Source organism: Polyodon spathula, chromosome 26, assembly GCF_017654505.1.
Source record: "Polyodon spathula isolate WHYD16114869_AA chromosome 26, ASM1765450v1, whole genome shotgun sequence".
NCBI lineage: Eukaryota > Metazoa > Chordata > Actinopteri > Acipenseriformes > Polyodontidae > Polyodon > Polyodon spathula.
Genome location: NC_054559.1, coordinates 2921621 through 2948152, shown reverse-complemented (window position 1 = coordinate 2948152; position 26532 = coordinate 2921621). Strand labels below are relative to the sequence as shown.

Genomic DNA, 26532 nt, shown 5'->3' with positions numbered 1-26532 from the left:
ACAATGTATCATCCTGCTGCCAGTCTATGCTTGTAGCCCCTTGGTGCCCCAAGGGGACGTGGGGGACGGCGGGGCAGATGGAGCTGTGCGCTCAGGCAGCAGCTCTATAAGCATCATTCCCTGATGGGAAACAGCTGCCCGAGTTTGGAGAGGGTGCAGCCACCTCTTTAGGGTGACTGGGAAGCTAGCTGCCCTGGTGTAATGGACTATAGCAGGGCAGCAGGAGAGAGCCCTGCACTCTATTCGAGGATAATAATAATTAATATTATTATTATTATTATTATTATTATTATTATTATTTTATTATTATTATGTATAAATATAATAACATATTATACAGCGAAAAGCTGTGTGTTTTGTTATTATTTGATTTGAATGTATTTTGTGTTTAAAATAAGACTCATCCACACAAAGAAGGTGACCATCTCCCGAGTTAATTCATTGATTAATTGTTGTTAATCAGGAGATGGTCACCTGTAAAAAGGACTGCAGCTCTCTATGCTCGGGGTGGGTGTTCAAGAGGAGGTACGGGAGCAAGAGGGCAGAAAAAGAAACGAAAGTAAAAAGTATTGGATCAGTGAAGGCGTTTGCCTAACCTGACCTGGGTTTTGTTGTATTCTGTGTTCTAGATTTGTTTTATTTAAACGTTTTTATTTCACTCTATGAGCCTTGTGTTTTGTTTAAATAATTATTTTATTTTTGTTGGAAAATAAAAATAACACAGTAGTGCATTTGCACCCAAACAGCTACCTGCTTGTGTATGTATCAGTTCCTGCTTTTTGCCTTATGTCACCACCTCAGCCATTCCTGTCACATGGACACTGAGCACTCTGTAGGGCTGTGAGACACAGGTGTAATTAGTAAACTAATACAAGTCAATAATTATCGCATTAATTAGTATAATACGCAAATAGCGTGTAAATACTCAGATAAAAGTAACAAGTACTCATCTGTACTTCTCATCTCTCCCGTCAGGTTTCAGTTCTCTGAAAGGAAAAATGATACTGTGATCTGTGCGGGCAGTCCTTATATGCCCTCGGGGCGGGCACGACTGCATCACAGGCACTGCGTGCAGCTTTGATATATCTAATCAGGTTCAGGGCCTTTAGCAGGTAAACACCAATATGGTAATGGTTACATTTCGTACTTGATAGGGAACTGTAAACTTGTATTTCTATTTTTCACTAGCAGATCCCCTATAAAATGTAATTTTGCACTTTTCACATGGTTATATTTTCCATTTACCATAGTTTGCCTTGTTTTGTTTTTTTAATATTCTTTAACATACCTCTCTGGGCTTTACAATTCTTACCTATGCTTTACCATGCCTTCACTGTGCATTGTTACACTTTGCTTTTACGATGGGAAACATTTATGTAAAAATGTTTACACATAATCTTTGCATCATATATTCTGTCAAGAATATCGTAGCATGGAATCTTCATATATATCATATATATCTAGTTGGAACAGAAGGTAACCTGAAATTCAGCCAGTCAGTTGGTATAGACCACAAGCTGAGCGTGGATCTGAGGTTTACATGCTGGGTTCTGTACCTTTCTGGTCGGGTCCTTCTCCACCAGGGGGCGACAGTACACTGGCACAGGCACGTTCTTCATGCGGTTGTCCTCTTGACCTCCGTTGGGGCTCAGCTGCAAGGTAAGAGAGACAGGGAGGGGACTGAATGCGCAGGAATACAATCAAGTACACAAACGTTTCAGATAATGTTTGTAAACATTTGCCTACTTAATTTCTTCGATATTAAACTACTAGTTCAGCATTAATACCTTCACTGCCTCTGTCAGTCCCTTTCAATCTGAAAGCCTCACTCTTTAGGACCAGCTTGCTAGATCACCAAACACTAATGGCTTAAAGTGATTAAAGCTAACAAAATAATTCCATTTCCCATATCATGCTCCCTATATATTTTTAAAACCTGGTATCTATACTCCACTAGGGTAAAGTAATCTCTGTTTGCAGGCCCTGCTCTCAGTGGTGTTTGCTTGATTTTCACTGGGGGAGAAATGGTCCCCTTGCAATCCCTGCGTTCACAGCTGAGGGCCTGGGTCCTTTTTCTAGCTTGAGTCTCTTGGTTACTATTTGATTGTCCCCCTAGTATGTGATTCTTCTCAACTCGATTCCTATTCACTGTGGCATTAGCGGCATGCTGTAACCTGGAATCAAGACTTGCCTGCCGTTTCTTCTGCGGCCCCTCCTGAGAATGCTCTGCCGGTGGGCCTGTCTGTAGAAATTCAAACAAGAGTGACCTATCAGTGGATCCACAGACCCTGTGCAGGAAACCCCTCTCACACCAATAGTGTCAGCCATTCTTACAAGTCAAATTGACAGAAAAACAATGTGAAGACATTGAAAAAGACTTGTAGCTTACACTAACACTGGTAAAACTGAATAAACTCAACACTGAAGAGCAGTTTTATTGCAACATTATTCCAGGGCCCCTTATTACTGTGCTGTTGTTTCTGCTTGCTGTTTTCATGTAGATTTTCAAACACAACTGATTAATTCTAAAGCAATTGCAAACGCAAAATAAATATGGAAATAGTTGCAGGGCACAGCAGTGATCCACTAAACTGTTCTAAATGGCTAGGCTTATAGTATTAAAATTGTCTTATTCTTTTCTGAAAATTTGCAAACATAACTATTGTTGAATATATAGTAATACAAAAAGAAACTTTGCAAAACATTATTTAACAAACATTATTTGTTCTCTGTGAAAGAAATACAAAAAAACAAAACAACAAAGACCCAAGATATTCAATATAAGAAAAGTTGCCAATAAGGTCCAGTACACACATTTTAAACGAGACTAGACTGAAAATAGATGAACTGCTTCAATAGCATCCACAGTAGTGTCTCTAGTACTTGAGGTAGTCTTGAGTGGAGTTCTAATTAAACCATATTCTTTTCTGTGGTTTACTTGTAGTGTGGACACTGTAATGCCTGCTGTTTATTTTAAAGCATTGGTTAGAACCTGTAGCTAACAAAATAATGCCATAAATCACACCTGTTTTGCACTTCCATGAGCTACATAGAGGTAATTTTTAAACATTTTGAATGAAACGCTTAGCAAACATGTATTTCATTTTGAAACATGATATCTGGTACTGCACAGAAATCTCTGTTTGCTTTCAGTTAATGCTTTCAGTATTGTACTTCCTTGGTGATTTTACCTGGAGGGTGTGTGTGTGTGTGTGTGTGTCTATATATATATATTATATATATATATACACACACACACACACACACACACACACACACACACACACAGTGCCTATAGGAAGTATTCACCCTCCTTGGACGTTTTCACAGTTTGTTGTGTTACAACCTGAAATCTTCATGCATTTACATGGGATTTTTTTCCTGTGATTTACACAACTTACTCAACACTTTCAATGTGTGAAAACTTGGAGGGGGGGTCGAGGGTGAAAAAACAAACCAATTAAAAATAAAAACCTGAAAAGTCTTCACTAGATAAGTATTCACCCCCTTTGCTATGACACTCCTAAATAAGCTCAGGTGCAACCAGTTGCCTTCAGAATTCACACAATAAGTTAAATTGAGTCAATCTGTGTGCAATAAAAGTGGTTCACATGAATTCAGATTAAGTACACCTGTCTCTGCAAGGTCCCACAGTGGGTAGTGCATTCAAAGCAAAGATACTACCATTAAGACCAAGGAGCTTTCAAAACAACTCCAGGATAAAGTGGAAAGGCACAGATCCGGGGGGTATAAAAGACTTCAAAGGCATTGAATATCCCTTGGAGCACAGTCATGTTGATTATTAAGAAGTGGAAGGTATACGGCACCACTCAGAATCTATTTAGAGCAGGCCGTCCTCCCAAACTGAGTAGGCGGGTAAGAAGGGCATTGGTCAGAGAAGCCACCAAGAGGCCAATTACAACTCTGAAAGACCTACAGCATTCCATGACTGAGATGGGAGAAACTGTCCATGTGTCAACAACAGCTGAGGTACTCCACAAATCTGACCTGTATGGAAGAAAGGCAAGAAGGAAGCCATTTCTGAAAAAAAAGCTCATGTAAAATCCTGCTTGGAATTTGCAAAAAGGCATGTGGGAGACTCTGAAAAGATGTGACAACAGAATCTGTGGTCCGATGAAACAAAAACTGAACTATTTGGCCTAAATGCAAAGCGTTATGTCTGGCGCAAACCCAACACAGCACATCACCCGGTAACACCATCCCTACTGTGAAGCATGATGGTGGCAGCATCATGCTTTGAGGATGCTTTTCATCAGCAGAGACTGGGAAGCTTGTCAGGGTAGTGGGCAAAGTGGATGGAGGTAAATACAGACAAATCCTTGAGGAAAACCTGCTTCAGTCTGCAAAAGACCTAAGACTGGGAAGGAGATTTACCTTTCAGCAGGACAATGACCCCAAGCACACAGCCAAAGCAACACTGGAGTTGCTTAAAAACAAGCAAGTGAATATCCTGAATGAATGTCCCGGTCAAAGCCTGGACTTGAATCCGATTAAGAATCTATGTGAAGACTGCTGTTCACCAATGATTCCCATGCAAGTTGACAGAGCTTGAACAATTTTGCCAAGAAGAATGGGTGAATATTGCATGATCCAGATGTGCAAACCTGGTAGAGACTTACCCCAAAAGACTCACAGCTGTAATTGCTGCTAAGTACCAAGTACTGAGTCAGGGGGGTGAATACTTATGCAATCAATTATTTTCTGTTTTGTATTTGTAATTAATTTAGAACAATATGTCCATTTTATTTTTCACTTTGACATTATGGACTTTTTTGTGTTAATCAGTGTCAAAAAGTCCTAATTAAATCCATTTTGATTCCATGTTGTAACACAATAAAATGTGGAAAAGTCCAAGGGGGGTGAATACTTTTGACAGCCACTGTATGTATGTATGTATGTATGTATGTATATTATATATATTATTTCAATGTTTTCAGCCATGATGTTGATAAATAAAATAAAAATAAATAAATATAAATTCTAGAACCCCTGCAGTGTTGAGAGAATCACATTACTTTACCTGCTGTATCCGGTGTTCTTCATATCACAGCATTAGTTTTAAATCGTCTTGATTATTTTTATAGATTTTCATTCACACATCATAGGAAAATCAATAGAGCATTTTTTTTCAGGGTATCCTGATCATGCTCCTTCCTGCAGCAATGCTGGTGATTGAAATGAGTGGTGTATTGGGGAACAGAAAACAAGCATTGTTGCAGGAGAGAGCGTGATGTGGATATGCTGCGACCCTTGCAAGAATTTTGATTCTTACCCATGATGTGTGATTAAAGACTGTTTATAAATGTACCTGTTTGAAGCGCGGGGGCAGGCTCCAGCCGCACGCCTGCATGAGCCCGTCATCGCTGCGCATGTGCTCTCGGACCTGGCGGTACTGCTCACGCCGCTGCTCTCGCCGGGCCGACAGCGCGCAGTCGCTGAGGAGAGACGCAACACCATTACTGCCCAATCTACAGTCAGAAACGAGAGAGAGAGCAGTAACAGCACCAACATCAGCCACACAGCTCAGCTACAGGACAGGGCAGCAGGCACACCCCACAGCAGCAAAGGAAGGAAGCTTTTGATTTAGTGTTTAATATGAACAGCCTCATCTAGGTCCTGTTCACCAAACTTATTTAACTGATTTTGTGTTTCTATAGACACAGAGACAGCACTCAACCATGAGTTATATCCCACGTGTTCTGATGGATTTCACCAGCGAGGGAGCCAGACACAGACTGCTATGATATTTGGGACTTGCTTTGAAGAGTACACAGCTTCAGTGTTATTTGAATTGCTTTTTTACTGTATGCAATCCATCTGACTGGATCTGTTGCACTAATCTCGAGTTATTATCCTTGTTCTCAAAATTTGCCTTCATCTGGCTTTGAGCTGCTTTCAGCTTGTCTGGGGAACCTTAAATGCCAGGATTGAATAGCCTTCCTCATTCCATTCAAATCACAATGTAATCGACTCTGTCAGCCCTCACACATGTAGAATAAAGGAGGGGTGGCAGGAGCAGCTGAAAGGTCACATTGTCACATGATCTGAATGGAATGTGGGCGGCACAGGAATCACCAGACAAGCTGAAAGCAGTTCAAAGCCAGGTAAAGACAGATTCAGAGGAAAATGATAATAACTTGGAGCAAGTTAACATTTTTATGTGTCCAAATGTACTATTATTTCAATTTATTTATTTGTTAAAAAAAATGAAATAAAAAGCACACAGTCCTGTCCTGAGCCTCCCCTGCCACTCAGTCCTTGGCCTCAGCAGACTCGACATGTGCTGGCTTTGTGACATCGGCTACTTAGGGCCTGTGGAAGGGTGGTGGGTAATTCACTGACACACGGGAGACAGAAGGGCGTACTTAAAACACTGCACAGGTGCCCAGTTTTATTTATTTATTTTTTTGTACTTGTGATGATTTATTTTAGACCGCAGAGGATGCTGTTGCCTGTGGCCTGAATACCAGCGATGGTAAACAGGTCCACAGGAATACCCACAGATAAACTGATACTCTGGCGCTTTCAGTGTTCTGAAAAAATAATAATAACAAAATGTGCTCCACTCGGCAGCATTATCCCGACCGTCGCTATCCACTCAGCCTGGGTCCCCGTCCTACACTTCACCGCTCCCTCAGCCTGCTTTCTTTACACTTATGGGGTCTGCCCAAGGTTTCCCCGGTACCAATATTTTTATTTTCTTCTCTTTGGGTTTCTTTTGTTTTTGTCTTTTTCTCCTACTTCTTAGAGGGGCAGACCTGAGGGAACAGCAGAACGTTACTTTTATGGCCAGCAATCCCCCCCAAGGCTGACCTCTCAGCCACTCTGTGAGAGGGAAAGCCCATGCACCCTCTCTCCCACATCTCCGTATCACTGCCATGATTGACAGACAGATATTGTAATGCTGCTGTCCTCTTCCTGCAGCACTATGAACGCACCAGAAGAGTCAGCACAGCTCTCCCCCTCTGTTACAGGGTTTGAATTGAGAGCTTCTTTTCACTTAAAGCACACGTTCCTAACAAAACTATTCCAGTAAGTGGCTCCCGAGTGGCGCATGGCCTGGAGGTCGCCAGTTCGATTCCAGGCTATTCCACTGCCGACCATGGACGGGAGTTCCCAAGGGGCAGCGCACAACCGGCTAAGCGCCGCCAGGGGGGTGAGGTCCTCAGCTCACTGCTCACCAATCGTAAATTCACCTAATGTTCTGTTGTGAGGGTAGACTGAGAAGCCGCCCTCAGCATTCAAGTGCCAAAACCAGGGTTATGCGGATCTACAACATTTAGTCGGTAGAACCTAGTGAAAGTCTGGGGGGAAAACTACACTGCTGCATTGCATATGTCTTGGACAGATGCACCCTGGAACAAAGCCCATGAAGCGGCCTGACCCCTGGTGGAATGGCCGATGAGCTTCTCAGGCAGGGGCAGATTGGCCAGTTCATAAGCAGTCTTATCTGTGCCTGTCAACCATTTAGACACACGCTGCTTAGACAGAGCCTGTCCTTGGGACCTTGACTGCCTCCAGTTTTTAGTCCTGTCAGTATAATGTGCTAATGCCTTCACTTGGCAAAGGGTATGGAGCTGGTGCTCCCTGTCAGATTGGAAAGGAGGGAGATGGAAAGTCCACCAACTGGTTAACATGAAAAGCCGAGATGGTTTTCGGCAAAAAAGCCAGGGGTAACCTTTGGTCTGGCCTGTATGAAGGGTAACCTTTGTTCTGGTTTTCGATACTGAAAATGCATTTCACTCACTCGCTTAATTTGAAAATTTGAAAGACAAAAATTTCAGCTCAGCTGAGTGCATGGGCTCAAACTGCGGTTTCATCAGTACACTACATTCAACCTCCAACAAGGAACCACATCCTTCACCACTGGGTGCCTTTCAAAAATTGCCTTGCCAGGAAATGAACTCCTGGGGAGACTGAATCTATTTTTACATGGCAGATCAAGGTGGCTGCCAAACAGACCTTTAAAGTAGATGGGGATTTCCCCTCATCAAAATGGTCCTGTAGAAATTGCAGTATAACTGCCATGGGGCATGTCATGGGTTCAAACTCACGAGACAGGCACCACACCTGAAACACTCCCCACTTGTACCCATATTGGGAACGGTTAGAGGCTGCCCTGGCGTTTTGCAGGGTGTCAGTCACCCTGTTTGATAACCCCAGATGGCTCAAATGCAGTTCCGGGGCCAGACCCAGAGCAATAGGCTCGACAGGTTGGGGTCTTCTGGCCTGATGGGCTGCAACAGCTGTTGTGAAGTCAGCATCCTGTGACTCAGATACAGATTAACCTGTCTGAGATCGACAATAGTTCTGAGGCTGCTATTACTTTTTGGCACCAGAAAATACCTGTAATAGTTGGAGGGGTCTACTACGCAAATGGCCGCTTTCGCAGCAGAGCTGCTACCTCCCGAGCCACCTGAATGGCAGCTTGTGGGTCTGCGACAGTTGTTATTGTCACGCCCCGGAAGGGAAGAGGGCCGTGTTGAAACTGGAGTGATTAACCAGTTTGCACAGTGTTGAGCACCCAAGGGTCTGTGGTGCTTCTTCACCTGAGGTGCAACCTGTTCCTGTTGCCTAGGAACAGGGTGACTGAAAGTATGCCGGCCTCCGCGAAAATCAGGTGCAGGGTACCACTGTGCTGCATTTAACATGTCGGTCCTCTAGAGGCAACTTGGCCTTGCAAGAAACACAAACCAAGGCATGTTAGAAACACTCAGTACAAACAGTAGCGCACACAGTAGACCATGCCAGTGCACACGACAGACAGTGTCAGTGTAGACAAAACGGACAGTGTCAGTACACAGAGTATACAGTGTCACTGCTTACAGTATACAGAGTTATTGTACGCAATAGAGTATTGGTGCACACAACAATTAGTGTCTGTGCACAATATGGACAGTGTTCATGCACAGCGTGGTGCACAGTGCTCAATGCACCCAGAATATAGCATCAGTACACACAGTGCTCAATGCACCTAGAATATAGCATCGGTACGCACAACATGCACACATAAGTTAGTATCTGTGCCCAATATGGACAGTGACAATGCACTTAGAATATAGTGATAGTGCACAATAGACAGCGGTGTACAATATAGACAGTGTCAGCACATAAGAGTCAGTGTCAGTTAAACAACAGACATTGTCAGCATGCACAGTATACAGATAGTGTACACAGTAGTCAGAGTCACTTGGTACCAGTACTCTGGGTACTTGGTTCTGGACTCAGTACCGACATGGTGCACTTAGTCCAGGTATTGGCACCATCAGCGGGAATGACAGTGTCGCAGTTACCGTTAGTAGTGTATTAACAGGGGAGTGCCCTTTGTAACACAACCACTGGCTAACCTTCCAGTTAGTAGAGACACGAGACTGGAAGCAGGCTGCTTGTAAACAAGCCTTTGTAAAACTGTGCTCATAGCTACACTGATACTGCATCAAGCTGCTAAAGTAGGCACGCCCCCAGTAGCTGCTTGGTTTCGTTTCAATCCTTACTTTGTAAGATTAACAATATAAACAATATCAAAATAACATACAATATAATTTACACACAACTGGAACTCGAAGAGAACACGGTTGGACAATAATTTTAAATTATTTATTTATTTATTTATTTATTCATTTCTTTTTGAACTCCAAGGAGTAGAATATTGCACAGCCGAATGAGTGCGAAGGATCCCAGGAAGGACGGCACTTGAGCTGCAGGATTCCCGCGAGGCAATAGGCCGCAACAGGATTTTATACCAGCACTCAGCTGAAAACACAAGAAAGGCTAGAAACAAACCATTTTACTTCAGCAATTCAATATATTAATTCAACATTTAAAAAGCAAAGCCAAAAAATGTGAAGAAAGGTAATTAGAAAGGTAATCATTTAATATCAGTGCTCTCTCAAGTATTCAGGATTAGCTGAAAAGGACATTGCATCGTTGCCAGTGTGCACAGCTCCTTTAGGCTCTCTGGGGGGGAGCAGCAGCCACGTCACACTGCTCTGACGAGAAATCTGTGGTTTAAAGTTTCAAGTTCGGATGTCTTAAAGGTGGAACACCTTGTAATGGTTAATATTCCCTACTTGAAAGGGAACATAATTTAGTTTACAGCAAACTGCGTGCCAAAATAATTCCAGAAAATCTTATAATCTAATATAATCTAGCATAAGATACAAATAGTATAATATATGGGTCAGAATATATTATCACACAATAATATGTCTTGAATTGGTTTTGTGCAGTAATGCACAAGTGTCCACGTCTTCTCAAATGTATCTGATGAAATTCTCTCGTTTCTCCCACTGAACGCAAACACGACTTTGTGACGTTTATGTCAGCAAGTGTGTTTCTTCCTGTATTTTCACTTTCTTGCTCTTTTAAAAACACTTATTTAAATTCTTCTGTTACTGGTGTGAACCTCGTTTTTTTCTAATTGTCCATATCTTTGTTTTGAATCTAATCTATTATTGTATTATTATTGTAATTATTAGTCACATTCATACACATTGTGGTAAAGGTGAATTAGATTTAGTGATGGTAATTTATTTGACGCTGTTAGAGAAGAATATTTAACGAATGCTCCTTGCAGATACTTCAATGTTTCACTACTGGGCAAATTCAAGAGGTCGCAAGAAGCAGACATTGAAAACGCATCAGTTACAGGAAAAGCAGGGAATGGGACTTAAATCTCAGCCAATGAGTCTGGCTTCTAGGAGTCCTTTTTTTTTTAAATTTAGTTGTCGCTAATGGTTTTTACCCCAGTTTTCTCCCAATTTGGAATGGCCCGGTTCACTCCTGCAACCCCCTGGCGACTCAGGAAACGGAGGCTGAGACACACGTCCTCAGAAACGTGTTCCTGCCAAGCTGTCATTTTTCGCGTTGCAGATCCACAGCGAAGCCACCAGATCTATAGTGCCAGAGGACAACACAGATCTGAATGGCTGCACTCTGTCAATTGTGCGCCACCCCTTAGGAACCCCCGGTCGCAGTCGGCAATGGATTCGAAACTGCCATCTCCAGACTGTAGCACACCTGCACTCCACGTGGAGCGCCTTTACTGGATGCACCACTTGCAAGCCCCCCTTAACATTTTAACATAATGTGAGCGCCTTTTCATACAATAATTTCATACAGATCTATGATGTGATGATAATGCATATTTGATAAGATTTACTGGGATTATTTTGTTAGCTCTTTATATACTTTCAATATCTTTTGAAACTATCACAAAATCCCCTCCAGAAATGTTTAATTTCTTTTTTACAGTAAATCACCTAAAAAAAAAAAATTCCTTTTGAAATGATACAGTCATTAAAACCAAAAAAAGTTAAAGCTGGTGAATGGAGGGACAGACAGAAGGCTGCGTGCAGAGGCTGGTTTGGGGAACAGTGCGATCCTGTCCCTGGGTACTCACTCTTCCGGGAAAAACTGGAGCGTGCGACCCGCGGTAGAGATCTGGCACATGGTGTGGTTGCGGCGCTGGGCGAATCCGGACGGTGTGGGGGACTTGTAGTGGATGTTGACCGCAGTGTAGGGCCGCTTGGCAGGGGGCGGGCTGGAGGAAGAGCTGAAGAGACGGGCGAAACTGCAGGAGGGAGGGAGGGAGAGAGGGACAATGGATTTAAAGTCTTGGTTATTTTCATCTAAAGTGTAGCTAACAAAATAATTCCATAAACGTTGCTTGTTGTGCGCTTCCATTCACTAAAAAGGTCTCAAATGTCCAAAGAAGCACACGATACAGTGGTAGTAGACGTTGATATATAAGAACATTTACGAACAAGAGGAGGCCATTCAGCCTATCTAGTAGCTGTCTGATCTCAAACCTTTGTCAAGTTGTATCTTAACACTTGAAGCCCTGTTGCAGTCATTTTGGCAGTTTTTGGTTTTAAAATGTAATTTTCTTATTAAATAATGTATTAAATATTCTCACAAAGCATGAAACACCGGAGTGCAGAAATAAAGGAGATATATTACATTATACCTAAAAGCCCCGGGAGCAGTCACATTGATGGCCACACAGAAAACAATTGTATTTTGATTATACAGAATGGTATTCTGCTTTAATATTTGTATTTACACAATGAGTTTAGCTGTAATTAGATTTGTCTCTCCTCTCTGCCTGAGTGAATGACTGACAGTCTATTGTTTTCAAGCGGCCTTTTCAAAAAAAAAAAAAACAGCTTAAGACTACTAACAAGATCTTATATGAAAGTTTGAGTTAATTTCCAGTAATTTTATTGTGTGCGCATTCAGGAGCTGTTTATTTCTAGTCTGCTAGAGCAGTAAGGTGCTTTGAGCTCAGGAGCTGTTTATTTCTAGTTGCCTGCAATATACCTATGTAATGTACACCAATTTAGCCAGTGTAGTTATATTAGTAAGAGCTACAGTAGTACCATCTTGTATTCAACAGTGTATTGACAAGAAAACGTATGGCTTTGACTTCTATAAAGCCACTTTGGCTGATCTAGCCCATGTTATCAATGGCAGGCAACAAGAACTGAAGAGCAGATCTGTGACAGAAATATAATGACTTCTGGTTGTAAATCTCCCTCCCGACCTGTGAGGGCACTGAGTAGCGAAAGGGAAAGTCTTTGGATGGGCTGGCCTGACAGTTCATTTCCTGGGTTGGGTTGTCTGCCTGTGATTATTCCTGCACTGCATCACTTCTGCACATGTTCATTGTCAGCAGCCACTCTGCCACAAAATCCTAAACTCACTGATAAATAAAAAACACTGTTTGAGTAATTCCCGTGAGAAATGTTATTGCAAATATCACAAACAGGTAAGGGTAATTTGGGATACAGTATCCACCACTTACACCGTACAGGGTTATTTCAGGCAGCCATTTACATCGGATAAATAGCATTTGCCGTTTGCCAGCTGTTTGGATTTCAGTATGTGCCATTCACATAGATTTAAATAACAAATGGATTGCTTATTACTGCAGTAATCACTCTTAATAATCCACCAATCAGCTGATTTCACCTTGTTACCTTGCCATTCACATATATTTCAATACAAAAAGCAGCACTTTACTGTAGTAAAAGCTTGACAGATTGATCAATCAGCTGTTTGCACCTCGTTATGGAGTGATTACCCCTGTACTGTACCTTGGCTATTTAACCCCTGTACGCAGTGTTGGGTTTACAGTTTGAAAAAACAGCACTGACTGCAGCAGTATGGCTGGAAAGAGAAAAGCAATGCGCTTGCTAAAGCACGCTTGGAACTCTGTCAGTCAGCAAACAATGTTGCTTCAAAAAAGCTGGGGTTTCGGTAATTGAGGAGGAGAGTGCTGATTAAAATAGAACTGAACCTGAAACTCTGACAACACCAGAGGGGATGTCAGAGGAAGAATTCTTAGCTGTGTCACCTTGGCGACCAGGATGCTCTGCCTGAAACAGACACTGATGACATAAGCGTGTGTGCTGCATTGTAACACTGTGGCATGCTGTGGGGAAGCAACCAGGATTTTTTGGAAAACGCTGAAAGTTTGCCACCCATACTTGCAAAAAAAAAACAAAAAAAAAAAAAAAAAAAAACATCAAGATGTGTATCACAGAGCTCTTCGCTGGAAACAATTTGCAGTAATGCAGCCTACCTGTACTGTACATTTCTGCGCTTGCATTACTTTTTTGCTCTTACTTTTTATTACATTCATAGGTTTTAATACATTTTTCTTTATTAGTGTAATGAGTGTCTTAATAAAGATTTTTAACCGCATACACGCTTGTTTGTTTTGATTACTGTACTGGTGACTGGGGGACATTTTGAATGTCAGGTTATTGTGTGGGAGTTTATACCGTCAATTGCTTACTGCAGGTGAATCACATTAACACAAATGCTCCCGTTCTAAGCGGTGACAACTGTACTTGCTTTTTACTACTACTTGAACTTACAGATTGATTTAACAAGCTTATTCAAATACTACAAAATAACTCTTATCTGATATCTATTGCCATCACATTGGAGAGCTCACATTTTCCTATATGAAGGAGGCGCACATTATATTAAATGTAGATTTGATTTTGAATGGTATTTTTTTCATAGCATTCATAAACAATAAAACTGGCGAAAGTCTCCTGCACTCTTTTCCGTGCTGCACTTCCTGTTGAAGGAATGCATCTGACATGTGAGCTGCTTCTGGGAGTTTGAGCCCTTGTAGAAAACTATCCTGAATGTTTTTTTGTTTTTTTTAGACAATGACTGGTCCAAGAACACTGTAAGCGTTTCCATTTATTTTCTCAAACTCCCAGAAGCCAGACACATTTGTTTCGCATTTGAGTAGTAATCATTGCTTTCCTATGACTGACATGTTTTGTATTTGTACTTCCTGTCAACTCCTTGAAGTGTTTGACTAAATAAACATTATCAAATCTAATTCATCTTTATGTTTGTTTTTTATATAGAAACATCTGAGGCCTACGAAATGATGGCAATACATATTTGGTGAGACTGAAGGGAATTATTTGTTAGCACTGTGTACTTTAAGTGTTACAAACAGACCTGAGCCTCTAAACAGAACACCGTCAAAAACCAGGCCATCAATCCAAACACACTCACCGAGGTTTTTATCCATACCCATTCACACTCACCATACAGGACAGACCGCAATACTTACAACTGCCAGATGGTAGACTTTTTCTTCTCTTGCATTTGGGGGTTTTCACGAGAGGCCCTGGAAAAAGACATACAGCTTTCCAGTTACATGTCACAGGACCTCAAACATTTCACCCACAATTACGGTAGAAAATGTAGCAATACTAAAAGAAACATAATAAAATTAATTGACAAACGTGTTGACATTATAGAAACTGAGAAAGAGTTATGGTTGTATGTTAATTCATTTTAGTTTATTTTAGTTGTACTAATTATAACATTATCTCAATGTCTACAACACCTGTATAATTTGTCAAACATTTTTAAAGTGATTGTAACTAAAACATTTCCATTACTCTTACAGGTTGTGTACTTCCATTCAATCTGTAACCCTAACCCTCAAATGTCTAGTTCCCAAACCCATGGTATAGTAAACTGTTCTCTGTTTGCAAGCCATGCTTTTAATTAACACTTCAACGTTTTTTTCCTGTTGTTAACCAGCCAACTGCTTCCCCTCTTGACTGCCATGCTTTCAGTCAGTAACATGACCCAGAAGACACTGCTGAGGTGAAATGACCCAGGAAGTGCAAGTGCAAACAGATAACCCAAGAAGACGACACAGACATTGACAGCTTCCTTTAACCTAAAGCAGTACAGTAATCCCTCGTAGGGAGCACCTGGATCAACCGCACCCTCGGCTAGAACATGCAGAATTCATGTCTCCTAATTTATTTCAGTTTTACAAGGTGACAGTTACTTTCTGTGTAGGGCATTCTACTGTAATGTATGTCCTATTTTTCTTGCTCTAACGAGTATCTAGGCTGGTGCACACTAACTGGCTCTCGTAATAGATTTGCTGTTCTTCCTGGTTTCCGAAACTGGAAGCAAACAGTGAACCAGAGAACTTACGTATCTAACAGTGTGATTCAGCTGTTCAACTAATGTGAAAACTACCCTGGTTACTAAGAACACAGCTTCAGTGCCATTTACACCATCGACAACTCATGAGTCTCACTGTTTCAATTCCAAGAGTCTCCTTTACTCTGCACAGGAAACACAATGGCACAGAAACACAAGAAAATCAAAAGAGAAGTCGAACTACAGTAGAACTCAGAAGAACGTTATGTTATTATCATAGCCCTGGTTCCCTGAAATAGAAATGTAACCTTTATCGAATGGGTATTTAGCTCCTAAAGACCTGAATCATAAGAACATAAAAACATAAGAAAGCTTACAAACGAGAGGAGGCCATTCGGCCCATCTTGCTCGTTTGGTTGTTAGTAGCTTATTGATCCCAGAATCTCATCAAGCAGCTTCTTGAAGGATCCCAGGGTGTCAGCTTCAACAACATTACTGAAAATAATCCTGAAAATTGTACACCAATGCTGCTCTTTGAGCCTGTGACACAGTTTGTAGAAAACAAAAAAGAATCCAAACTCATGTACAAGCTTACAAACTAAAAAGAAAAACCCCAAAAAACTTTTGCACACAAACTTTAATGTAATAACTCACTGTACAAGAAATGAACACAAACAACCCCCTGGCGCTTTAATTATTATTAATTAGACCAGTTTGATTAATTTAATACATCAGGATTTGCATGTTGGATAGATGTTTTAGAGTTAGTTTGGTTAAAAATGTTTTTCTTTCTAAAAGAATAAATTCATGAAAAATTAAAATGGGTAGACCAGACCAGAGCAGCATGGTCTTGGGAACAGGCACAATCAACATTGCCAAACCAAAGTTGGTTGAGGACGGAACTGCACTGTTTTCAATAGATTTTTAAGAAGTGGTCTGTGAATTTTGTCGTTGTGGGTGAACAGATCAATTATTACACAGGTAAAAAAAAAGTTTGTTTGCACTGCTGAGTATTTTGCATGTGTTTATGAAACAGCAGCTACAATCGCAGACTTTTACATTAGTATGGTTATTCAAAACACAATTGACCTCTTAGCCTTACTGTATGTTTGCACAATTTAACTACATTGATGATTTTATTTAGAGTATAGGTGGTTAAAGGGTTAATGGTACGATGAAATATTTTCACTATTTGTTTTAAACATATTAGTGAACAACCCTTTTTATCTAAAAAATACTTATTTTGTAACACACATTATTATGCTAAACTCTTAGCCTTCTAAGATACATTTCTTTCTTAATATTAAGCAAATTAGGTTGAGTTTATTGATTTTGAACTGGAGCATATATGTGCAATGGTTTTTAAACTCTGATTTTGCCTCAGTTGTATTATTTGGACGGTTTTCCTTTGTAACTGCTGAGTTTTAAGGCCTAGAAGCAAGATCTCTATATCACAAAATTTCCTTTCATATTGTTAAGGTATCTGAAAAAAAAAAAAAAACTATCAGGGAGTTTCACTGTTGAGAAAAGGTTACAAAATGCTGCCATCAGCAAAATTGTAAAAAAAAAATAGTTAAATGCATTCTTTTGTTTTGTGGTATCCATTACTGTATCCATCCAATCCACTTGAGCAAAGGTAAAATGGCCGTATGGTCAATAGCAAAAATCTGCTTATAAATAGGCCAATGAATGGTGAATTCACTGAAATGGAGACAAAACATCTCAATTTTGTACTTTTAATTGAAATGTTCTTTTCTTTTTACTTGTAGATTGATAATCTCCTGTAAAATGAATCTGATTAAATTAAACTGTCTCGAACAGTCAGAACTAATGACTTGAATTGAGTCGAGACAGAGAGGTGACTCGACTCGTCTCGTGCTTGGCATGTCAAAGACTCAACTCGAGACAGATAGATGACTCGACTTGAGCTTAGCATATCAAAGACTCGATTTGACTCAAGACAGGTGACTCGACTCGAGCTTGGCATGTCAAAGACTCGACTCGACATGAGACAGATAGGTGACTCGACTCGACTTGACTCAAGCTCGGCATGTCAAAGACTCGACTTATCTTAAAATTGGTTTAACCCTTTGCAGTCCTATGTCGAACCAGGTCAGGCATTACGATTTTCTCTTTCCAGTCTGATGTAATGGATTTCTTCAGAAACTCTTCTTACCTCATTGATTGAAAAACTAACAGCTCTAACGCTTAGTTTGGTCGATAACAGTGGTTATTACCTTGGCCGGATTTGAAATTATTTTAAATGCTTAAAACGTGACAAAATATTGGAAGTAAAAGAATGAAAGTAAAACCCAACTAGGTCTGAAATAATGATAAATCCTCACTAAAATAACGATAAATCCTCACTGAAATAACGATAAATCCTCACTGAAATAACGATAAATCCTCACTGAAATAATGATAAATCCTCACTGAAATAACGATAAATCCTCACTAAAATAATGATAAATCCTCACTGAAATAATGATAAATCCTCACTGAAATAATGATATATCCTCACCAAATTCACTGAGATTACTGTCAGAAAACCTATCTAGACATGTGCAATTTAAATTGGGAAAAAAACAATATTTATTGAAATTTTATGCAGGCCACAAGGATGCAAATGGTCAAGTAAAGAAAGAAAAAATATGTTGTGATAATTGAAAAATGGTAAAGTATTCATTAAAACGGCCTAATACTGTTATCTAAGTTTAGTAAAACTTTTGAGAATTATATGTTATAATTTGAGCAATGTAACAATATTACTGATTTATATACAGCTGGTACTTCTTTATTATTATGACATATATTGTGAAGCCAATGCGACTCTTTAAAAAATTTCCAGCATTAGTGTCATGGGACAAGTTGTGGGGGCCGTTCAGGGGCCTGACCCAGAGCTGCAGGCTCGATGGGTCAGGATGCCACAAGGTCCCCTGTGCCTGACTGAGCAGGTCGCAGTGCATCGGCAGTCTCCACAGCTGGCCGCACAGGAGATGCATCAGGGTTGAAAACCCTCCTGGGCCAATATGGGGCTTCTAGGAGCACCATGGCCTGGTCCTGACTGATTTTTTTCCAGGCACTGCGGGAGCAGGGCGAGTATACAAAGGTGTATAACAGAAGCCTCTGCCACTGGTGTGCCAAGGCATCTATTCCCAGTGGTCCCCACATCTCCTATTATGGAGAACCACACTTGTCACTGTTTTCTCGTATGTGTGTAGTGGCTCCATGCTGTTTTCTCGTATGTGTGTAGTGGCTGTATGCTGTTTTCTCGTATGTGTGTAGTGGCTCCATGCTGTTTTCTCGTATGTGTGTAGTGGCTCCATGCTGTTTTCTCGTATGTGTGTAGTGGCTCCATGCTGTTTTCTCGTATGTGTGTAGTGGCTCCATGCTGTTTTCTTGTATGTGTGTAGTGGCTCCATGCTGTTTTCTCGTATGTGTGTAGTGGCTCCATGCTGTTTTCTCGTATGTGTGTAGTGGCTCCATGCTGTTTTCTCGTATGTGTGTAGTGGCTCCATGCTGTTTTCTCGTATGTGTGTAGTGGCTCCATGCTGTTTTCTCTGTACTCATTGTAGAAATTATTATTTTCTCTCTGCTGCAGTTTTACTCTGGCTGGAGTGCTATTATTACAAGTTAGTATCTGTTGTACTGAAATTAGTGGTATTTGTAATTTTTTACCGATTACAATTATTGTATTTTTAGGTTGAAACTGCCTGTTTGTGTGTTTCCTTTCTCTTTCACAACGGTACCTCTCCCTAACTCTTTCAGGATAATAAACCTTCTTACTAGGTAGACCACATAAGGCTGTAAACCCCAGGATTTCTAATAAAATGTACAGGGGCTGCAAACAGCTACTACTGATAATAATAATAATAATAATAATAATAATAATAATAATAATAATAATAATAATATAATAAGTGTCTCGACCAGTTACAGTACACAGTATGGAGGTTTTGTATAAAAATAATTGACACATAGACAAAAATGATTGCAGCAGTGTTTCCATAAAACACACTTACTACAAATGCAACAAGTATTTGGAGCCTTCTTGCTGTCTGAAAAAGTTAGGCTGGAGCAGTTGGACCTCAACGGTTCATATAAGTACCCTTCTATTTGACTTTTTTCATCCATAATAACCAGATAAGCGCAGTCGCAAATTACTGTGTTAGCTGCACGTATAGACTAGCAGTGTTCGGAAATAATGAAATCAATTGTTCTCTATTGAAATGATTATATATTCACTATCACTACAGGTACCATTTAAGTATTTAGGGTGATAAAACTAGGACACGTAGTGATGTGTTCAAGTAACTTGTAACAGTAATGGATTACTTTTTAAAATTACTTTTAACTTCCCCAATTCTGCATTTTTGTTAAATTACTGGATATAAAGTTCCTAATGTTTCAAATTGATGAACATTACCAATGTGTTTGTAACTGTAGTAACCTACACTAAGCTGCCCCTCTGCTCTCTGCTCACCTGATCATCTCAGTCCATCGCACAGCCTCCTGCAACTCCATCAGCCTCTCCTTGTACTGGTTCCTCTCCATGAGCACACGAGCCATCTCTATCCGAGTGAAGCGCCGCCGCTGGGTCATGGACACATCATCCTGCAGTGGGGAAGAGTACTGCAGAGAGAGAGACAGTGAGAGAAAGAGTGAGAGAGAGAGAGAGAGAAAGAAGAGAGGGAGACAGTGAGAGAATGAGAGGGGGAGCGTGAGAGCCAGGCACACACACACACACACACACACACACACACACACACACACAGATAGGAGAGAGTCAGTGAGAGAGCCAGGGACACACGCACACATACCACCTCAACCAGAACCAATGTCCGACCGTCTGAAATTTTGCTAGGAAAATTCACCTGGGGGTTTTCGGGCCCACTGATTTCAGAAATCCTAATCTTTTTTTCTTTTTTTAATTTTCCCTTCGAGCTGTGACCTGGCAAGGTCAATCTAAAGTGAAAAAGTGACCCTGACCAGAAAAATTACCCTGGGCTCAACTTAGATGATGCCATCATGTGTAGCACCTTGTTCGACTCGTAATGAATAGGGATTGCGAGAAAAAAATACCAGGAGCACCTAACACACTTCAAGTTGCAAAATGAGGGGTAGAGACGAGTTTTATTAGAACTTCAGCCCAACCCTTTACCCTGTAGGGGATGCGGGTCCTAAAATGTTAATATTGCTGTAAGAACCTTAGGGACCAAATTTTGTGAAGCACTTTTGGTGTCAAGTGCCCCAACTGGTCATTAACCCCTCTGAAATTTGAATTTTTGGTATTTCTACCAAGTTAAGGCTAAAACAATGTGGGTAGGCTACAAAAATCATCCAAAGATATTTTTGGATAGATGTTGATGAAATCTACAAGAATCAAGCAAAACATTTTGGTATTTTGGATTTTTGAAGTTGCATTTGTCATGCATTTGACCATTGCTTATGGCAACTTTGGTGAAGCTAAAGTACCACATAATCCTAACCGAACTGCCATTATTCTTCAATTTTTCATTGTCTGGGGTTAGATCTAGAGTTAAAATTGACAGGTTGTGCTTCCAGTGACACTAGCTTGGAGCTGAGGGGTTATGAACTTACGTGTGGAACTTAGATTTATTTTGTTACAGTGACCAACTTACCAAAACTTTGAAACTACCAAAACCTCCAATTAGTTGGTTTTAAAAACTAAAAACTGATATAAAACCCCAAAAATTGATTACCACGATAAACTTAAGGAACTAGAGGGGTTAACAGAGGGGTTAACAAAGAAGACTACGTGGCGACCTAATTCAAGCATTCAAAATTCTAAAAGGTATTGATAGTGTCGACCCAAGGGACTTTTTCAGCCTGAAAAAAGAAACAAGGACCAGGGGTCACAAATGGAGTTTAGAAAAAGGGGCATTCAGAACAGAAAATAGGAGACACTTTTTTACACAGAGAATTGTGAGGGTCTGGAATCAACTCCCCAGTAATGTTGTTGAAGCTGACACCCTGGGATCCTTCAAGAAGCTGCTTGATGAGATTTTGGGATCAATAAGCTACTAACAACCAAACGAGCAAGATGGGCCGAATGGCCTCCTCTCGTTTGTAAACTTTCTTATGTTCTTATGTTCTAACAACTTAAGGCGTCACTAGAATTTCATGTCTACTCTTACTGGAATCAAACAAAAAATCTCAGTTCTTATGGCAAGTATATAACTACACGAAAAGGTAAGGATCTTAAATCATTTTAAAAGTTGCATGCAGAATGGGGTTGGTTAACAACTGCTTTAGAAACCACACATAACAAAGTTCAGTAATCATCAAATCAGGGCCATTTGAAGGTGTTTAGTCTGGCAGGATGCATAACCTTGTGCTCCATCATCAGAGAATTTCTCAACTTCTCCAGGGAACATGTTATTGTCATTCAACACCTTCACCCAGTGACCAACTTGTAGACGCAGCTGAGCTGGACCCTCTTGGACAATTGTGCCCTTCAACACTGTCACCATACAGAATTCTGTACTTTGACTGGTAAATGAGACCTTTATCTTGCCTGGGGTACAAAGTGGTGTGCTTCCCTGGAGCCGGTGATGGCTAGGGTGTCACCATATCTGGCATTAAGGAAAGGATGGTTCTCTTCAACCTGTTCTTCAGAGACGAACATGACCTGAACACTGGTTACTTGTCCTTTCGCATTTTCATACAGCTGGTAAGGTGTAAGAATGATGTTGCCTTGAAGACTAGCTCATGCTGCTCTTAACAGTACCTCCCACACCACCACACAGACTTTTTCTGTGAGATGTGGCAAAAAGTAATGCCATTCTGCGGTGATCTCCCTCTTGATCAAAGGAATTACTTCCTTCTGAAATGCATACACTGTTGACATGGAGAGTTACATTTCATTACTCATCACTGCAACACTCATGTGCTAAAGTTCACCGTCCCGATGGAAGTAGAACACAAACGGTGTGCTGCCTGAGAATTGTCCCAGTGAAATCTTTGGGCAGTGTCTTGGATCACAAAACTATAATGTTCTGCAAAATCGAGCAGACAGGTGGCATGGTCCTCTTTCAGATCTTTCAGGAACCTCAGGAGGTTGCTTTGACTCATGGCAATGAAATGATGCATCTGCAGGCTCAAAATCAGGATTCTTTTGAAATCTTCTACCTTCTCCGTCAAGTCATAAGAACATGAGAACATAAGAAAGTTTACAAACGAGAGGAGGCCATTCAGCCCATCTTGCCTGTTTGGTTGTTAGTAGATTACTGATCCCAGAATCTCACCAAGCAGCTTCTTGAAGGATCCCATGGTGTCAGCTTCAACAACATTACTGGGGAGTTGATTCCAGACCCTCACGATTCTCTGTGTAAAAAAGTGCCTCCTATTTTCTGTTCTGAATGCTCCTTTGTCTAATCTCCATTTGTGACCCCTGGTCCTTGTTTCTTTTTTCAGGTCAAAAAAGTCCCTTGGGTTGACATTGTCAATACCTTTTAGAATTTTGAATGCTTGAATTAGGTCAACGCATAGTCTTCTTTGTTCAAGACTGAACAGATTCAATTCTTTTAGCCTGTCTGCAAATGACATGCCTTTTAAACCCAGAATAATTCTGGTTGCTCTTCTTTGCACTCTTTCTAGAGCAGCAATATCTTTTTTATAGCGAGGTGACCAAAACTGAACACAATATTCAAGATGAGGTCTTACTAATGCATTGTACAGTTTTAACATTACTTCCCTTGATTTAAATTCAACACTTTTCACAATGTATCCGAGCATCTTGTTGGCCTTTTTTATAGCTTCCCCACATTGTCTAGATGAAGACATTTCTGAGTCAACAAAAACTCCTAGGTCTTTTTCTTAGATTCCTTCTCCAATTTCAGTATCTCCCACGTGATATTTATAATGCACATTATTATTTCTTGTGTGCAGTACCTTATACTTTTCTCGATTGAATGTAATTTGCCATGTGTCTGCCCAGATCTGAATCTTGTCCAGGTCATTTTGAATAACCTTTGCTGCTGCAACAGTGTTTGCCACTCCTCCTATTTTTGTGTCATCTGCAAATTTAACAAGTTTGCTTACTATACCAGAATCTAAATCATTAATGTAGATTAGGAATAGCAGAGGACCTAATACTGATCCCTGTGATACTCCACTGGTTACCACACTCCATTCTGAGGTTTCTCCTCTAATCAGTACTTTCTGTTTTCTACATGTTAACCACTCCCTAATCCATGTGCATGTGTTTCCTTGAATCCCTACTGCATTCAGTTTGAGAATTAATCTTTTGTGCGAGACTTTGTCAGAAGCTTTCTGGAAATCTAAATAAACCATGTCATATGCTTTGCAATTATCCATTATTGATGTTGCATCCTCAAAAAAATCAAGCAAGTTAGTTAGACACGATCTCCCTTTCCTAAAACCATGTTGACTGTCTCCCAGGACCCTGTTACCATATAGGTAATTTTCCATTTTGGATCTTATTATAGTTTCCATAAGTTTGCATATAACAGAAGTCGGGCTTACTGGTCTGTAGTTACCTGGTTCAGTTTTGTTTCCCTTTTTGTGGATCCGTATTACGTTTGCAATTTTTCAGTCTTTTGGTACCACCCCTGTGTCAAGAGACTGCTGCGTGATCTTGGTTAGCGGTTTGTAAATAACTTCTTTCATTTCTTTGAGTACTATTGGGAGGATCTCATCCGGCCCAGGGGATTTGTTTATTTAAGAGCTCCTAGTCCCTTTAACACTGTTATGCTAAAGTTATTTAAAACTGGACAGGAACTGGATGACATGTGGGCATGTTGTCCGTATCCTGCTTTGTAAAAACTTGTGAAAAGTAATCTTTTAAATATTTGCTATTTTTTTTCTTCATCTACGATTTTGCCATTTGTATCTCTTAGACATTTAACCTCCTCTTTGAATGTTCTCTTGCTGTTGTAATATTGGAAAAACATTTTGGAATTGGTTTTAGCCCCCTTAGCAATGTTCATTTCTATTTCTCTCTTGGCCTTTCTAACTTCCTTTTTGACTTACGTTTGCAGTTCGGTGTACTCTTTCTGTGTACTTTCTTTTTGGTCCCTTTTTAACGCTCTGTAAAGTGCCTTTTTTCGCTGAATATTTTTTTAAATTGATCTATTAAACCATTTTGGCCATTAAGTTTTACATTTATATTTGTCTATTTTAGGGATGTAATTGTTTTGCGCCTCTAGTACTACATTTCTGAAGAACAGCCATCCTTCTTCTGTGGATGTTTTCTCTATTTTACTCCAATCTACTTCTGTTAGTCTCTGTTTCATACCTTCATAGTTTGCTTTTCTAAAATTGTAAACCTTAGCTTTAGTCATTACTTTTGGGGTTTTAAAAAACACTTCAAATGAGGCCATGTTGTGGTCTGAGTTTGCTAGTGGTTCTCTTGGAGCGTTGATCGCTCCAAGTCAGCAGGTTGGAGTGATCAACATACACCTACTGATGGAACACAACATTGTCAACTGTATCCAGACTTTCCAGACCAGCAAAGTATTCCTCTAAGGGTTGACAGCCAGGACATGCTTCAAAAGCGTCTGTCATTCAAGCTTCTTCCTCAAGGTAGCACACAGTCTTATCAAGCAAGCTTTTGTAGTCCTGCTGAGCACCAGTCGCCTTTAACATCAACTTTACGTTCTGATGGTACGTACAGACGCACACAGAGTGAGTCCCAGAACTCCAGGAAATATGCACCACTTAGGCTGCAGAGCTGCAAATGACGAGAACCCAATCTTATTGTCAGGGTATCGCTCTTGGAAGGTACGATGGGCCTTGCGAAGGTCGAAAAGCATTAAGTGACCTTCCCTGCACAGGAAAGGAGGCTAGCAGGAAGCCCTCGGCGGAATCCTGTCAGCTGGAAGATGAGTCGGGAGCCAAAGATGAGGATTCGGCCGAGGAATGGGAGGCATTTGTGGAAGAGGACGAGGATGAGGAGGGAGAGCTCTCTGACACCTCGATGCTCTCCGACATCCAGATCATTCAGCCCAAAAAACCCCCAAAAAACTGTATTCGCTTGAACACTTTATTAACCTTTTGCGGTCCTATGTCGGACCAGGTCCGACATTACAATTTTCCCTTTCCAGTCTGATGTCAGACCCTCTAGGTCTCTAGTCGTTTTTTCTCTGGAAAAAGCAGAGAAAACCTTTCAATGGCAGATAGGTAACAGAAAACAACGCTAAAAATGAAAATAATTAAATGACACATTTTAAAAAATAATAATTACTTTAAATGAATTACCATAGAATTATAATGTACAAGTGAAAATTATCACTGGATTATCTGTTTATTGCACTTTGCTAAACACACATATTAGCATTAGTTACATTCGGATGTAACTTGGTACCTCTTTGTTTTTAAAATACAGCTGTAAATCTACTGAGAAAATAAAAACTTACCAAGTGAGGTGTTCTGGGTGGTGGAGGTGACGTGATGCTTCTGGTGAAATTTCTGTGCTTGTTTCTGAGCCGCAAGCAAACTCAGCGATGCATGAATGTCAAGTTTATTCCGATACTTTGTTTTTATAGCGGTCTTGGCTGAAAGAGTCTCAGAGATATGTGGAGGAGAAAGGCAGCAATGATTGCAATGCGATTCTACTAAGTTCGGGGTATTCTGGCCTTGTCTTTATCCAAAATGCTTCCAGAGATTCCCCTGCTTGAAACTGCAGCTTCAAACCATTGTCATTCGATAACTCAATCAGTTGATCTTCCTGCATTGTGGATAATGATGCTCCGGTCTTTGAAATGAAAGGATCTCGAATCCATTCCTTTACAATTCTGGGATCCCTCGCTGTAGGAAAATAATCTTCAAATTTTTCACTCAAAGATTTTAAATGCTGACCAATTATGTCAACCAAATTATTCAAGACCTGTTCATTGGCATCACCTAGCTCTTCTAGCAGTACTGGATACATATCGAAACAATGTTTGGAAACACGACTACTCCACATTTGCAATATGTTTTTGAATGCAGTGACTTTATCTGCCATCCAAAACACACTAGCCATTTTGCTTGAGGACGAAGCTTGAATGGCAAGCGCTTTTGAAGCATGTCCTGGCTGTCAACCCC

The 26532-nt window shown here is 40.5% G+C and overlaps 1 protein-coding gene across 22 annotated transcripts in view; it reads right to left on the bottom strand.

Annotated features, from left to right (window-relative positions):
• Positions 1-26532, bottom strand: part of mapk8ip3 (mitogen-activated protein kinase 8 interacting protein 3) — a 210818-nt gene that overhangs the window by 53208 nt on the left and 131078 nt on the right. For 17 of the 22 annotated variants that reach the window (XM_041229732.1, XM_041229743.1, XM_041229734.1 and 14 more), the window contains 6 exons: positions 19946-20094; positions 14627-14683; positions 11423-11593; positions 5330-5489; positions 2192-2242; positions 1557-1652 (listed from right to left, as the gene is read on the bottom strand). In XM_041229732.1, the coding sequence (XP_041085666.1) occupies positions 1557-1652; positions 2192-2242; positions 5330-5489; positions 11423-11593; positions 14627-14683; positions 19946-20094 (684 nt within the window). The remainder of the gene's footprint in view (positions 1-1556; positions 1653-2191; positions 2243-5329; positions 5490-11422; positions 11594-14626; positions 14684-19945; positions 20095-26532) is intronic. The other 5 variants (XM_041229741.1, XM_041229748.1, XM_041229750.1 and 2 more) reach the window with 1 other exon arrangement.